General features: G+C 36.4%; 3 protein-coding genes across 11 annotated transcripts in view; 1 reads left to right on the forward strand and 2 right to left on the reverse strand.

The window, feature by feature from the left end:
* Positions 1-7,661, reverse strand: part of LOC127624796 (E3 ubiquitin-protein ligase NEDD4-like) — a 125,769-nt gene extending 118,108 nt beyond the window's left edge. For all 4 annotated transcript variants that reach the window (XM_052099701.1, XM_052099700.1, XM_052099699.1 and 1 more), the window contains exon 1: positions 7,309-7,661. In XM_052099701.1, the coding sequence (XP_051955661.1) occupies positions 7,309-7,353 (45 nt within the window). In that variant the 5' untranslated portion in view covers positions 7,354-7,661. The remainder of the gene's footprint in view (positions 1-7,308) is intronic.
* LOC127624804 (calpastatin-like) overlaps positions 1-16,319 on the reverse strand; it is a 711,053-nt gene that overhangs the window by 386,388 nt on the left and 308,346 nt on the right. The window lies entirely within an intron of this gene.
* The window catches only part of LOC127624799 (drebrin-like), a 175,792-nt gene that overhangs the window by 87,336 nt on the left and 72,137 nt on the right, over positions 1-16,319 (forward strand). The gene's annotated exons all lie outside the window — the stretch shown is intronic.

A 16,319-nucleotide genomic window follows, 5' to 3' on the forward strand; every position in this document is an offset into this window, starting at 1 on the left:
AAATCATTGCATTGTGATTTCTAGAAAAGACCTACTCTGCCATTTCAACGTTCAAGTTGTTGAAACACATTCAATTTCAAGCACATTTGTATAACGACTGTGTGGATCAAAGGAAAATTCAAACTGACATTCATAACATTTCACAACAACTGAGCTTGTCCATGGCTGACCATTCACATTCTGCTGTTCTAATTAAAATATAAAGACTAAACAATCTTTGGCCAATAGTTGCGGATACTGAAAATATATCTATACTGTTTTGTCTGTTAAAAAACACTGTAAACTACATAAGCACAAACCTAACTTACATTTTTTATATTATCTGCATGCGACATCCGCCAATGAAAATGCTAATATAATGATTTAAAAATTATTTATTTTCATATCTGAAAATACTTGACAGACTTCTATCTGGCTTCAAAAGAACACTCTTGTCAGTAGCTGAAACTCTATGACTGGCAAGAGCGAACTCAAATCATCTGTTCTCATCCTCCTTGACACTTCTGCTGCTTTTGAAACAGTGAATCACCAGATCCTCCGGTCCACTCTCTCTTGCCTGGGCATCACAAGAACTGTGCATGGATGGTTTGAGTCATACCTCACAGGCAGGTCCTTCAAGGTCACCTAGAGAGGAGAGGTGAACAAGTCACACCAGTTGACCACTGATGTTCCTCAGGGATCAGTGTTTGGACCCCTCCTCTTCTCGATCCACATAACCGATCATTAAGGCACGTGGCTTTTCCTACCACTGCTATGCAGATGATATGCAACTTTACCAGTTGTTCCAGCCCGATGACCCCACCGTCTCAGCTCATATCTTTGACTGCCTCTCTGAGATTTCGGCCTGATGAAGGAACACCACTTTCAACTCAACCTTGCCAAGACAGAGCTCCTTGTGATCCTAGCAAACCCATTTTGATCACAACCTCTATTCATATTGGTTAAACCACATTAACATTAAGGACAGCTCGGAACCTGGGAGTGGTGTTAGATGACCAGGTTAACTTCACCGCCCACATCTCACCAACTGCACAGCCCAGCAGGATCGTGCTTGACAATATCTGGAAAATCAGACTTTTCCTATCAGAAAATGCTGCACAGCTCCTGGACCAAACTCTGATTATTTCAATACTGGACTACTGCAATGCTCTGTTGGCCAGCCACCCAGCTAGTACAATTAAGGCACTGTAGATGGTCCAGATTGTAGCAGCAAGACTGTTCTTCAATCAGCCAAAGAGGGCTCACGTCACCCCACTCTTGATTTCACCCCACCGGCTACTAGTAGCTGCCCGCAACAAATTAAAAGCTTCAACTCTGGCCTATGGAACAGCACTCTCTTACTTCAATTCACTCCTCCAGGTCTATGTTCCAACTTGCTCTCTGTGGTCAATGAACAAGCAGCACCTGTAGATCACATAGCAAAGAGGCACAATCTATTTCACCATCATTCACTCTCTGTTCCTCTAAGGTGGAATGAGCTTCCAATCTCAACACGATCTGCAGCCACAATCTCAACATTCAAGAACCAGCTGAAAACACCTATTCCGCAAACACTTTATCAATTTACACAATTGTACTTACTTTACCAATAATAATCTGTCCCTTTCTTCTAGCTTCTATACTACTCCAGCCACTTTAAGAAATTGGCAGTGAAATACTGCAGATTCTGTTGACTTTTGTATGACAAATTGCTTCATGTTTCTCATTTTTAAGTAGCTTTGAATAAAAGTGTCTGCTAATTAATTAAATATAAAATGAATGTAAAAATTACTAAATTACTAAATTAAAATTCCATATATGTGTGGCAAGGAGGAGGTCGGGTCGTGATGACACACCAAGCCCCTGATCAGGCTAATCAAGCTGTCGCGAGGGACAAAGGCCACCGGAGGCGGTAGTTCTAGAGAGAGAGAGAGCTACAGGCAGCTGCCGTGTGTGTTTATGTTTGTTTCTTTTTATTTAATTAAATATTATTTTGACTTTTCAGCCAGTTCTCGCCTCCTCCTGTCCATTGAACCTCGTTATAGTACAGTATCATAAATTAAAAGAAGTCAAACATTGTTGTAACCAACAAAGACTATTTCTGAGGAATTCAGGAAAAAGATCTTTTGAGACTACCAGGCTATTCTTCAGGGAGAAGCTGTCCTTCCTATGTACAGACACTGTCTTGGAGACTGAGGTCTGAGTAAGGCATGCTCAAGTCGAGTAAAAAACAGGAACTAGGGGACCGAGTGATGGGATCCCAATGGACTGAGGAAATATTGTGTGGTAAACAGACCCACTGACAGGGCTGGCTCCCTGCCAACATGATGAATGCTTGTTGAATACTAATGAAGTGATGCCATTTGAAGTGATGTGAGTTGTCAATGTGTGTGTGTGTGTGTGTGTGTGTGTGTGTGTGTGTTTTGCAATTATTTGGGACACGGTGTCAGTATGATGGTTATTTGGAGGGAAAATACTAATGGTCAACCAAATGGATTTTTCAATGGCTAATGCCAATATCTAGAGAAACTATTTACCGATATAGGCTAATACCAATATATACATAGTAATAGAATTCAATGAATGCAAACACTGTGGAACACTTTTGTTTTCCAAAAAAAATGTATTCCAAAATTCACAAATATTCCAAGTGAATCAAGGAACATCAAGCCATTCTTGCTGTTAAAACATCCACACTCAAACATTTCACAAATTCGAAACATTGATCAGTCACCGTTTAAATGGTTGATGAACTACTAGCAAGTAACTTTCTTGTCTTTGTTTATGTTAAACATCAAGCACCTCGTCAAAACACTATAAAAAATTATTAACTTGCCTATTCTTACATTTCAGTGACACATTTCAGGTTTAATCTAAAAGTACTACAGTACTTTTTCACAAACAGGGTTCAGTGCATAAGGATGTTTAAAAATTTGCCAAATGGAGGACAATTTGCGAATGAATCATCCTGACCAATTTGTAAGCAAGTTCACTGAAAAAGAGCAATGTGTCAGAACAATTTGCTCTGACATCACTATGGCTGGTGAGTTTTAATCAACACGAGAGCAAGTAGTCAATTTAATACATTTCCAATACATTTATATGACCTTTCCTGTCATTGACTACTTGATGTTTGTTTTTTAATTTGTAAAATTCAGACCAATTCTTTTATGAATCATTCAGATCAAGTTGTGTCCCAGTTCATTGAAAAGAACCGACTCAAAGCTGGCTTTGATGGTAATGTCTGCTCTAAGTGCTGTTCACAAAAGTTTGAACAAAACATCCAAATCTTTTTGCAGATTTACAAACTGTTCTATCATCTTAACTCTTCACACCTTTGTCCCATGACTGATATACAGCAAAGTGCCCCAAAACACTTATGTTAATGTTATCATCTCCACTCACAGACCCCATTTACACCTTGTTTAAAGATGTGTCTTGGGTGATCTGATCACATGTGTTCAAGCGAGACATATCGCTGTTTACACCTTTCACTTAAATGCATCTCATAATTTCCAGGGGAAGGTCTCTGATTTCATAATGATACACATTAATCACTATGTCACTGTGTTACTGCATGATATTAAAGCACAACAAATTCAGACAAGGAAAGCTGCAAAAAAAGGCACGCTGTTCCTCCCAGATGCAGCTGAAATTTAATCTAAGCATAAATGCAACATTTCGAGCAGAATTGGCTGTTATTTTAGTGAAGTACCTGTATTAAAGGCATGTGTGCTTGTCATCTGTGTCTCTGCATGTTGATATCAGACACACTGAATAAGATTCATGAAGTTCTCATGCTTGTGTATATATATCTGCTTTTTCAAATATTCAGATCGGACAGTTATTTCCTTTTAAAGCCACTTGTAACTGGCTAAGTATAAACTTTGGTCTTAGTGCAGCGGATGATTGACAGGTGAGGGATGGTACCTTCATGCTGTCAGGACAGATAGTGTTAACATCTCAAATGCAATGGGATCAGATGTGTTTTGCACTACCTTCGTATGTGGTTTTTGTCATCCGATCACATTTTTACATAATTTCACGCCTTTTTGAAGAGTGTTTTTTCAGGTTCTGAGCTATATACACCATATATACACTGGCACAAGTGGCATTCAACTGATAACAATGTATAGTCAGGACATTACTGATGTAAAAAACAGCACCATCAATATTTGAAAAGTCATTTTTGATTAAAATCTAGACAGGCCCCATTTCCAGCAGCCATCAATCCAACACCTTATCCTTGAGCTATATTGCTAATTTGGTACTAGAAAATCAGCCATTATATCAAACACAGTTGAAAGCTATTTGGTTCTTTAAATGAACCAAATAGTTTGTTTTTGAGTTGCCACAGTATGAAATAGACTGCCATGTCTTAAGGTCAACATTAGGTCACAAATGGCAAAAAAGAAACAGCTTTCTCTAGAAACTCATCAGTCAATCATTGTTTTGAGGAATGATGACTATACAATACTTGAAATTGCAAAAAAAGCCAAAGGACAACTGGTTCTAACAAAAACAGAAAGAGATGTGAAAGACCAGATGTGCAACTAAACAAGAGGATAGGTACATCAGAGTCTCTAGTTTGAGAAATAGACTCCTCACATGTCCTCCGCTGACAGCTTCATTGAATTCTACCCGCTCAACACCAGTTTCATGTACAACAGTAAAGAGAAGACTCAGGGGTGCAGGTCTTATGGGAAGAATTGCGAAGAAAAAAAAATACTGTTGAAATAAGAAAACTAAAAGAAAGGGTTAGAGTGGGCAAAGAAACACAGACATTGGACAATAGATAATTGGAAAAGAGTGTTATGGATCTTACCCCATTGAGCTTTTGTGGGATCAGATAGACTGTAAGGTTCGTGAGAAGTGTCCGACAAGACAGTCACATCTATGGCAAGTGCTACAGGAAGTGTGGGGTGAAATGTCACCTGATTATCTGGACAAACTGGCAGCTAGAATGCCAAAGATCTGCAAAGCTGTCATTGCTGCATGAGGAGGATTTTTTTTTATGAGAACTCTTTGATTTTTTTTTTTCCAAACTGTAATTTTCACATTATTAATGTCCTGACTATGTTCAATGCCACTTTGGTGAATAAAAGTACAAAAGAGCAAAATCTGTACATTATTCCAAACTTTTGGCCATCAGTGTGTGTGTGTGTGTGTGTGTGTGTGTGTGTGTGTGTATATATATATATATATATATATTCACTATTAAATCTGATATGGCTTTAAATATGTAGACTACCTAAAAAATATTCACAAACGTGTATTTAGAACATTACTCAAGCCTCTCTTTTACACTAAAATATCCAAGAATTCATAAAAATGTTACTTGTATTACACATTTACTAAATAAGTGGTCTTCAACTATACCACAAATCAGCACTAACAAAAGAAGGGGGTAGTAAATGGGATACAAGAAGAAGCGATTGACGAATAAAAGCATTAACACAGGTCCAGCTGAATGAGGGACAAACACCTGCTTTGTAATCTCAATCTCAATATATGTGTATATCACAGCTGACCTGAATTTTCTGGGGTCATGTTGGGGCCCTGTAATTATTATGAAAAACATGGTGCTGTGGTAGCTAACTAATACATTTCAACGGTGCTATAACATCCATCTAGCCCTGAATGCATAGGCTACAACATAATAAACAAAAACAGGATTGTACCAAGAGATAAACCTGGATTCTGGTGATATGTCACTAACAAATAATTGTATTACTAATATTATTTCATTTATGGTAAATTGTATTGTTAATGTCACATGCATAAGCTTTTAATTTATGATACAGACATGCTGTTCAAATCCTGACATGTCATCCTGATGTTTGACAGGTGAGCTGTCAGTCATAAAGATCTATGGCAAGCCGATTTAACTTTTATTCATTTCCAGGATATGAATTCTTGATATCAACAATTCAATTTTCACTAGTTAAAATGATAGTTATTGATATCAGGAATTCGATATATACTAGTAACAATGGAAATTTTTGATATCAGAAATTAAATTTCCACAAGTAGCTAATTCTTGATATCAACAATTACATTTTTACTAGTTAAATGCTTATTCTAGATATTAAGAATTGTATTTCAACTAGTAAAAACTATAATTCTTGATATCTGTAATTGTATTTTCACTAGTGAAATGTCACCATAGGCTGCCATTCAAAATCAATTGTTGATATCAAGAATTGATTTCTTACTAGTTATAATTCGAATACACATATCAGCTTTGTATTTATATCATTTTTGATATCAATAATTACAGTGTTACTAGTAAAAATGTGAATTCTTGATATCAAGAATTACGTGGTTACTAGTAAAAATTTATATTCTAGATATCAACAATTGAATTGCTACTAGTAAAAATTTTAATTTTTGATATCTGAAAATGTATTTCTGATATCAATATAATTTCAGATATCTAAAATGGCTTTCTTACTAGTAACATTATGGAATTATTGAGATCAAAAATGAACATTGTTACTAGTAGCAGTTCAATTGTTGATATCAAGAATAGACATTTCAACTAGTGACAATTGAATTCTTGATATCAAAAATAAAGGTTTTTACTAGTACGAATTGTATTTCTGATATGTGAAATTGGAATTTCAACTAGTAAGAAATCAATTCTTGATATCAACAACTGATTTTGAATGGCAGCCTATGGTGACATTTCACTAGTGAAAATACAATTACAGATATCAAGAATTATAGTTTTTACTAGTTGAAATACAATTCTTGATATCTAGAATGAGCATTTAACTAGTAAAAATGTAATTGTTGATATCAAGAATTAGCATTGTTACTAGTGGAAATTTAATTTCTGATATCAAAAACTGCCATTGATACTAGTAGATATCGAATTCCTGATATCAACAATTATCATTTTAACTAGTGAAAACTGAATTATTGATATCAAGAATTCATATGCTGGAAATGAATAAAAGTTAAAACGGCTTGCCATAAAAGATCTGCACATATAAGCAAAGATCCTATGGATTCAATATTATTTCATAGTAATAGCGAGGCATTAGGATTAGACAAGTCTGGAGATTTCATAACATTGGAAACCTCATGAAATCTTATCGAATATGAGAAGCACTGTACATGTATTTAAAATATATGTTTTTAACCTATTGGCCTTTATGTCACTTGGTTTAGCTTTATTACAATTATCCTGATCATATGTTGCCATTTCAAACTACTAAATAAAGGGAAACAATTTTATTAAATATAAAACACATAATCCTGTGGGAAGCTTGTACAGTAAGCAGTCATAACACAAATGGTATGCATTAAAACAGGCGCACTTACGTCATCTTCTGAGAGTCCATAAATGGGTTCAAAATTCGTAGCCATAAAGCCAAAGGGCAATTTAATACACACATACACAAAAAACGCGCACACACTCGTTTGAAAGCTGGAACAATGGCAAAGTGTGTCCTCCCTCCACCTCCTGTGAATTCAAGTTGATCCAATACAACGAAGTCCGAGACCAGAAATGATTATCCTTTTAAACCATATCGCAACGAGATGAACAGAAGATTTAAGTTCACCGGTGTAATCTCATTTAACTGCTAAAAGTCGGAGGATACTCGTTTTGTTTCCCCAACAATATGATTCCCACTCGTCATGTGCAAAAGCGAATTATTCACTTCCTCTCAGGATCTGAAACACTCCCCGCAGTGTGAGTGACAGCTCATCCCGCCAATCACAGGGTCCTTTGAAACTCTGGGGAGGACATCTAGCCAATCAATGCCACTTGAGGGCGGGGAAAGGCCGCAGCACTTTTAGGAGTAAACAGGGATGGGTAGTTTCCTGAATCCCATTATAGGAGCCTCAAAAGCTTGACTTTTATTGTCTGGTTATATATTTCTTTATGTATTTATTTATAATGTTTAATAATATTCAGGCAATGTAAACAATTTATGGAGCCAATACAAAGCTCCTTGAATTTTAAATCTGATAAGAAGCGCTTTAGTACCCTCTAGAGTTAAACGTGCGGTAGTGCCAACATGTGCCCTTTTATGATTACAGAAAAACCCAACAATGGGCAAAGTCTAACTTTTATGCATCCTGTAAAAACATTATTCATTGTACATTTAAAAACAGCCCAGAGGGATGTAACTGAAACATGTATACTGCTGGTTTCGACAGGTTTTTAATGGCTTTTGCACTTTGTGTCTCTACACTGAAGTAACATGTTTAACAGACTGAAAAATAAACTTGAGTTCAAAATTGGGATCAATTCAAGTTAATGGAAATATGAAGAAGGATTTAAAAGTAATGGGAAGTCCAAAAACATTTAAGTGAATTGGTTCGCTCAGACAGTTCGTGTAAATGAACCAGTGAAAAGTAACGATTCACTTGAATGAATTTGGCAGATGCTTCTATCCAAAGCAACTTACAGTGCACTTGTTACAGGGACAATCCCCCAGAGCAACCTGGAGTTAAGTGCCTTGCTCAAGGGCCCAACAGTGGCATCTTGGTGGTGCTGGGGCTTGAACCTCCAACCTTCTGGTCAGTAACCTGAGCCTCAACCACTGAGCCACCACTGCCCCTTCATAGAATGTATAAGTCGATTAATGGTCAACGTTCAATATAGGCCTACTATAAGTTGTATTTATGCATTTATTTAAATTTTTTATCTGCTAGATTTTGTCCAAGCACAAAATAAAATGCAATTAAATGGGTAAATGCACATCAATATAATAAATTAAATTAAATTATTTCACAAAGCATTGTCAATCCTTTCTGTTAAATTTGTGTTTCTAAAAATAAATGAAATGTATTTGTACATTTTGCTAAGTTCCAGAGGGCATGCGGGGTCAATAGTGACCAGGAAAAACTAATCAGTACAAAGGGGATGAGTAATTATCAAGGGGATCCAATAGGCCTCAAGGAACAATATTTGCCACAACTGTATTTCTGCTGTCTCTTTCTTTCTTTCTTTCTTTCTTTTCTTTCTTTCTTAATACCAGGGATTATTCAGTGTAACAGTGTGTATAATTGAATACATTACCTGTAATGAGAACACCGAAGCCAACACAAACACTGACTCACAAACTCTTAGGAATATTCAAGAGTGCCAAAGCACTAACCAACTGAAAAGCAATACATTTTGGGAGTTTATGCGGCTTGTCAGTTCTTGTTTTGCAAGTTCTATTTGGCATATAAGAGTAGTTAACATGACATTTTAAGCAGTGACAGCAGTTTCCTACTGTGTGACGTGCTATACTCTTTCTTAATCTTATTTTTATTCTGTTTTTTGACCCCATATTAATTGGGAAATTCTATGGACTATTGGTAAAATTCATTTGTCACTCAACAGGACTATTTACTGTAAGTCAATTACAAAAAAGCTTAAAGAAACTGTGACAAGTTACACCTATTATACTCATTCATTTAAAAAAATGTTACTTGCCAGCTTCCCATATGCTTTAAATGTACCAGTAGATGTCCTCACATCACTAAAAACAACAAATGGATGGCTTCATCAAACAAGCACTGTGGTGGATCATTAATGGATTAATCAGAGCTCTTAGCTTTGGCTTGAACTCAGCTCAGTTCTGGGTAATTTCATATTGTTCATTAATATTAATTATCTCATATACCCACAATCTATCTAATCTATATACAGAGTGATACTTATTACATTAACTCTATCTGAAATGAGGAAGCAGAGTAAAGACTAATGTCCACCTTCTCCCGACTTTTTATTGTGCAAGTCTCACTCACACACACACACACACACACACACACACACACACACACACACACACACACACACACACACACACACACACACACACACACGTTGGGTTTCCATGTTTATGGGGACTTTCCATAGACATAATGGTTTTTATACTGTACAAACTTATATTCTATCCTCTAACCCTATACCCTTAAACTTAACCCTCACACAAAACTTTCTGCATCTTTACATTTAAAATAAAAAACATGATTTATAAGCTGTTTTTCTCAAGGGGACCGACAAAATGTCTCCACAAGGTCAAACACTTTGGGTTTTACTACCCTTATGGGGACATTTGGTCCACACAAAGTGATAAATACAACACACACACACACACACACACACACACACACACACACACACACACACACACACACACACACACACACACACACACACAGTAATTGAGTAAAGTAATTGAGTAAAATACTAAAAGGTGCAATATGTCATATATTTACTGTAGTAAAGCACAAAATTATCATAATATGTTATCAGAAAATTAGGAAACATGCTAAGTTGAAAAACTGGCTTCTCCGAAACAAGTTAGTGGACAAACACAGTTTGCTGCAGTCACGGAAGCCAGCAAACATCTAGCATCTAGCTAACATTGACATTGACATCAATTGACATTGAAAAAATCCACATGAGCTGGTTTATAATTCACAAACAATGAAAACATTACAAATGTATACATTAGCTGATAAAGTAGTGTATGGCTCATCGCGTGCCATTGTCAGTTTGCTCGTTCCTGTTGCGTGTCCTCAACCTGGCAACCCATGTGAGCTTCCTTCTGGGAGGAGGGGGCGGGGGTGACAATTCTTTCAAATATTTAGAATTTGGACTGCAGTACCCATTTTAAACACTTGATGTCAATGATACATATTGCTACTTTAAGTACTATGCTTAAGTAATGTTTTTGGGGATTTGTACTTTACTCGAGTGCAGTTTAAACGGAATACTTGTACATTTAATTAATTACATTTCCAGAGAAATTTGTATTTTTTACTCCTTACAATTTTATAAGATTAGTTTTTAATATTACATTTCTTTTTTTAGTATCTGAATTAAACGTAAACATGGTATCACTTTGAAATTCCACCTATTTCAATTTGTATTTAATTTCTAAATATTTAATTAAACGTGATTTAACATTTAAAAAATTAAGCCATTTATTTTATATTATGTAAAATATTATATATATATATATATATATATATATATATATATATATATATATATATATATATATATATATATATATATATTAACCATTTTAATGGACCTTATTGAATGTTGCAATGGACCCTTAACAATGTTGAGCACAGTAATCTTTAATCTTCCTCTTTTACATGCAACTCTGTTATTTTTAACCCTCATTACATGCACACACATATCTAAATGTTATCCTGTTCATGACTGAAATCATTACATATGCAGAAAAGGTCAAACTTTGTTGGTAGGAGCATGATATTGATGGAGGATGAATGATGTTGATAGATACAATTTAGTGGTTTGGAGCTTTATACTTGGCTAGCCCAAATTTCTAGGTGATCATAAATCTTATTGGTTTACTCTAACATGGAAGAGAAGATAAATCTTGTTTCTGTGCAAAAACCTAGTAACAACTAGAAGAAAAGTGTGGGGCATGGCACTGATTTGAAGTGTTTTAGAAGGTTTGGCAGTTAGATGATTGACAGCTCCAGAGAAGCGTAGATCAGTGGTGCTCTCCTTCAGTGTTAAACAGCTGGCATGAGCCTGACATGCATTTGACCCGGTCTGAGCATGATGACAGCTCAATCTCAGAGATTAGAGGAGAACATCAGAAGTGAGCCTGTGTAAAAGACACTAAATGGAACAGCTGTACAAAGTACACAAGGTACAGTAGCTGGGATGTTGGAACATGCCCAGTCCTCTGCTTCTCATTCTAACTGTCTCTTGTCATTTAACAGACATTTTTAATCCATGCTGATTTGCAGTACAATAACAGCAGTGAAACTCCCCCTCATGCAACCTTTGTTAGCACAGGAACCCATTAACTGTGCCATTTACAGGAGGATCTTAAATCTGTGACTTTTAATTGCCAGTCCAAATACAGAAGTGAGCTATATATATATATATATATATAGCATGAATATGTATATGGGACCATTTTAATTAAGAAATAGGATTGATCAATTTGTCACATTTAAAAAATATTATAGAAATAAGACTAAAATACATTAAAATAAATACTAAATGCAATTACGCATATTTGGCCAATAATGGTTCAGTTAGCAGATTAGGCTTTCTGCTAATTTAATCAATATAAATCTTCAATCACTATGTGGAAATATTGAACAGTTCTAAAATGACATAACCCTTATACACTAGTAAATATATAAATATTAGCCATTTATGGAATGTCCTTATTTAGACTGCTAAGGGAATGTTTGTGCATCGGTCAGTGCATACATGTTCATGCATGCATGCATACGTGTGTCTGTTTGAATTAAATCTTGTAATTTGGAGACAGCAGTCTCAAATTCTCAGTTATTCTCATTTATTCTCAAGCAGGACAAAAAAAAAGCCAAACGCATGAAGCATGCATGTGTGCATAGTGTTCACTGATCATAAGAAGAAACTGGCCATTACGCAATCAAAAAGGCAACTATACTTAAGATCTCACCTTATGACTTTATTTTATGATTATGCTTTCAGAGCCCCTTCCATCTTCCCATAAAGTCACCTGACCAAGTCTTTCAGCTAACCAAAGTAACTTTTATTGTCAGTGGTCATTCAGAGGGAATATTTTTTGTGCTTCTGTAAAGTCCAGATCATCCTAGATGAAATCATTGACCATGTTTGATCCAAAACTTCCTTGTGCCCGCTTGGTTCTCCCGATAGCCAGTGGCCCCAAAGTGCATCGGCCCATCGGGAAAATGCCCGGTATACCAGATTACCAGACCAGCCCTGGTTCCCCCCATACAGATCTGCTGGGGTGAAACAGATCCCGATGGGGAAACAGAGTTCAACACAACACTGACAAAAATGGGGCCGAATGTGTGGCAACAAGCTGAAACGAGCCACCGCATAATGCCAAATGGCCCGCGGCAGGCTGAAGAGGGATGCAAAATTGTGCTGCATATGCAGAGGGGAGCCGCGATATGCAGAAAAGGACCAGCGACGACTTTTTAAGATTGTTGCGTCAAGTAGAAAGTGGTTGAAAGTTTGAAAATGCATCTAGAGACCCATATGTTCACTGTTGCATAGAGCTCTATCATGCTATTTTGAGCACAAAGAACACATCTTGTGTGAACGGCCACACTGTTAAAGGAGATTTTATTTGAGCTCTGTGGCTTCTCACACTGCAAGTTAATGGTGGCCAGAACTTCGAAGCTCCAAAAAGCATATAAAGGCAGGATAAAATTGCATTTACATTTATGCATTTGGCAAACACTTTTATCCAAAGCAACTTATTACAGGGACAATCCCCCCAGAGCAACCAGGAGTTAAGTGCCTTGCTCAAGGACACAATGGTGGTGGCTGTGGGGATTGAACCAGCAACCTTCTGATTAACAGTTATGTGCTTCAGTCCACTACACCACCACCATTCCACTGGAATGTATGAAGAATATTTCATACATTCCAGTCTCTACACTTTTATATATCACAAATGTTCCACAGAAGAAAGACGTAATATGTTAAGAGGAACATTAGGCTGAAGAACATAGAGTAATGAGCAAGGCTGGACTGGGAAGAGAAATCAGCTCGGGATTTTACGTGGCAACTGGCCCAACTGTTGAGCGCTGTCCTCTTCTGCATATTGCGGTGCCGTTTTGTGGTCCGTTCTGCATAACTTGGCTTCTTTTTGCTTATCGCGGCCCATTCGGCACTTTTCGCGGCCGACCCACTGGCCCGCTCGGTTCTCCAGGTGGCCAGTCCACCCTTGATCGGCCCCAAAGTGCATCTGCCCACCGGGAAAATGCCCAGTATGCCAGATTACCAGTCCAGCCCTGATCAAGGTCATAACTCATAAATCCTTACCCCATAAAATAAGAATATTTTGTGGCTTTTAAGCATGTCTATTAGCTTTGAAGCCATCTATATGCTAGACTAAAAAAAAGTTTTTTGAGCACATACATTTTTTACAGTCTTTCTCTTTTTGATGACTTATCCTGCACCATACAGATTCTTATCCAATCAAATGGACCGCTTGCAAGCAACTAGCAAGAAGCATGTCATCGTTGATGGCTCTGACGTAACTGAAGCTTATTGGCTATTTCAAAACAAATGGACAAGCCCATTGATATGTCCCACCCAAACTACAAGTCAAGATAGGACAGAGAACTGCACTTGTCAAGACATTTCATGTGGTGTTTAAAGGAATTGTTAACCAAAAATAGGAAATGTAATTTCCTATAAAGTTCCCAGTGAGTCATTATTTTTTACCTTACAAACCTTTATGATTTTAGTTTATCTCTGGAACTAAAAGCATAATTGTAAAGAATTTTCATGCAAATCTTTTCTATACAACAGCAGTTCATTGTGACAACATCTGACAAATTCCCAACAGAACAAAAAGGCACCATAAAAGTCCATGTGACTTGTGTACTATATTCCAGGTATTCTGAAGGCATATCGTGTGATAGCATCAGATATGGCACCACTGACCATTGTTGATGTTTGGTACCAAAGCACACAAGAACCAATGATGTTTGATGTCAAAAGGCATCAACTGTGGTGGACCACATCCTTTTGTAGTCCTTATGACTTTTGTCCAAATCAGAAGTTTAATAGAAGAGATGATTATCTGAGAATAACCACTTATATTTCAACATGTTCCTTATACAAAGCTATTGTATGGCTTCAGAAGATTTTTGGGTGAACTAATACTTTAATGCATCGAAACAGAAAATCTGATCACAATGGATGTCTTTGCTTCTCCTTCATTTTTGACATGCTGGTTTTCCTTAAGGAATGTTGGTTATGCAACGCTAAGGTAAGGATTATTACATTGCATTGTGGCCCGTTTAGGTCCTACATGCCCTTACCTGCCCCACAGCCCAGAACATCCTTGTGCATGAGTCTGTCTTTCTTTCGTTTCTCTTAGTGTCTCCCTGACTCTCTCCCTGTCTTTCTGTCTCCTGACTCACTAGCTCTTTGTGCTTGTTATTTTATAGTTTGGAGCATGGTAACCTTGGTAAGGCATTAATAACATGGTTTTAACCATGCAACAATACAACAATGTAGCAACAGCTGGCACTCTTCTACATCACTTTAACATAATTTTATGGCAACTGAACCCTTAACAAGTCTGAGCTTTTATAAAAAAAAGAAGAAGAAGAAGAAGAAGAAGAAGAAGAAGAAGAAGTTATTAAGAGCATCATAAGTTAATTTGAAGTAAGCTAAAGTATAAAATAAAATAAAATAATTTATTGAATATATATCATCATGCACTTGGAAACACAAATGTGAGTTTCAAGACAACAGAAACCTTTAACTTTACCATTTCCATTATTAAACATATTGATATATTGAATTAAATTAAATATGAGATAAAACCTTTATGGACTCGAGCTATTTTCTCAAAGATTCGGATCATCTCCACAAACATATTGCACATCATTTCAGTTAGACCTAAAATCATGAAATCACAAAAATATATCATGCTCCCACAGAGTTTATTCAGGTTCATCTCTGGGCGAGTTCAAATGATCGTCCACGTTAAAAGATTAATGACTCATGTCCAAAGGAGCTTGTTTATTATAGTTTTTTTTTTCAATGTTAATTTAGCAATTAAATCCTACCACAAATACACTCAACAGCGGACCTGTGTGACTCAAACCAATAATTCACTGGAAATCATTAGAATTATGCTATTACATTGGCCTAACAGAAGCAATTTTGTAATTAATTATAATTACAAAAATGTCCTGTTATTTAGAGGTGACACATCTTGGATCTGGAATTATAGAAACTAGAAAGAAAACAAAATTTGTTGAGAGAAAGTTTAAATTTTGACTTGAGTGTTTCAAAAGGTGGTAGGCCTTATGGACGGATGGGTGGATGGAATTGTATGCATTCTTTAACTTTGGTTTTATGTATTTTATTAGCATACATTAGGATGCTGTAAATTGTTTTTAGAATTTCATAGAAATCATTGGGAATGCAATATGTTAATTTTTTGGGGGTTATGTGTTAATAAAAGTGATTAAGGTTGTATAGCTCCTTAACATGTTATAAGAATAGTTCACCCTGAAATGAAAATGTTCTCATTATTTACTCACCCTCAAGCCATCCCAGATGTGTATGACTTTTTTCTTCTGTTGAACATAAAAGAAGATTTTTAGAAGAATATATAAGCTCTATAGGTCCTCACAATGCATGTCAACAGAGTCCCAATCTTTGAAGCTCAAAAAGTACAGATAGACAGCATAAGAGTAATCCATGTGACTCCAGAGGTTAAATCCTTTTCTTAATTATAGGTGTGGGTGAGAAACACATCAACATTTAAGTCCTCAAATAGCCCTCCTAAGCACTCTTCTCTCATGTTGATTTGCATTCTCCATGTGTTTTGCCATCTACTGGGCAA

Source organism: Xyrauchen texanus, chromosome 31, assembly GCF_025860055.1.
Source record: "Xyrauchen texanus isolate HMW12.3.18 chromosome 31, RBS_HiC_50CHRs, whole genome shotgun sequence".
Taxonomy (NCBI): domain Eukaryota; kingdom Metazoa; phylum Chordata; class Actinopteri; order Cypriniformes; family Catostomidae; genus Xyrauchen; species Xyrauchen texanus.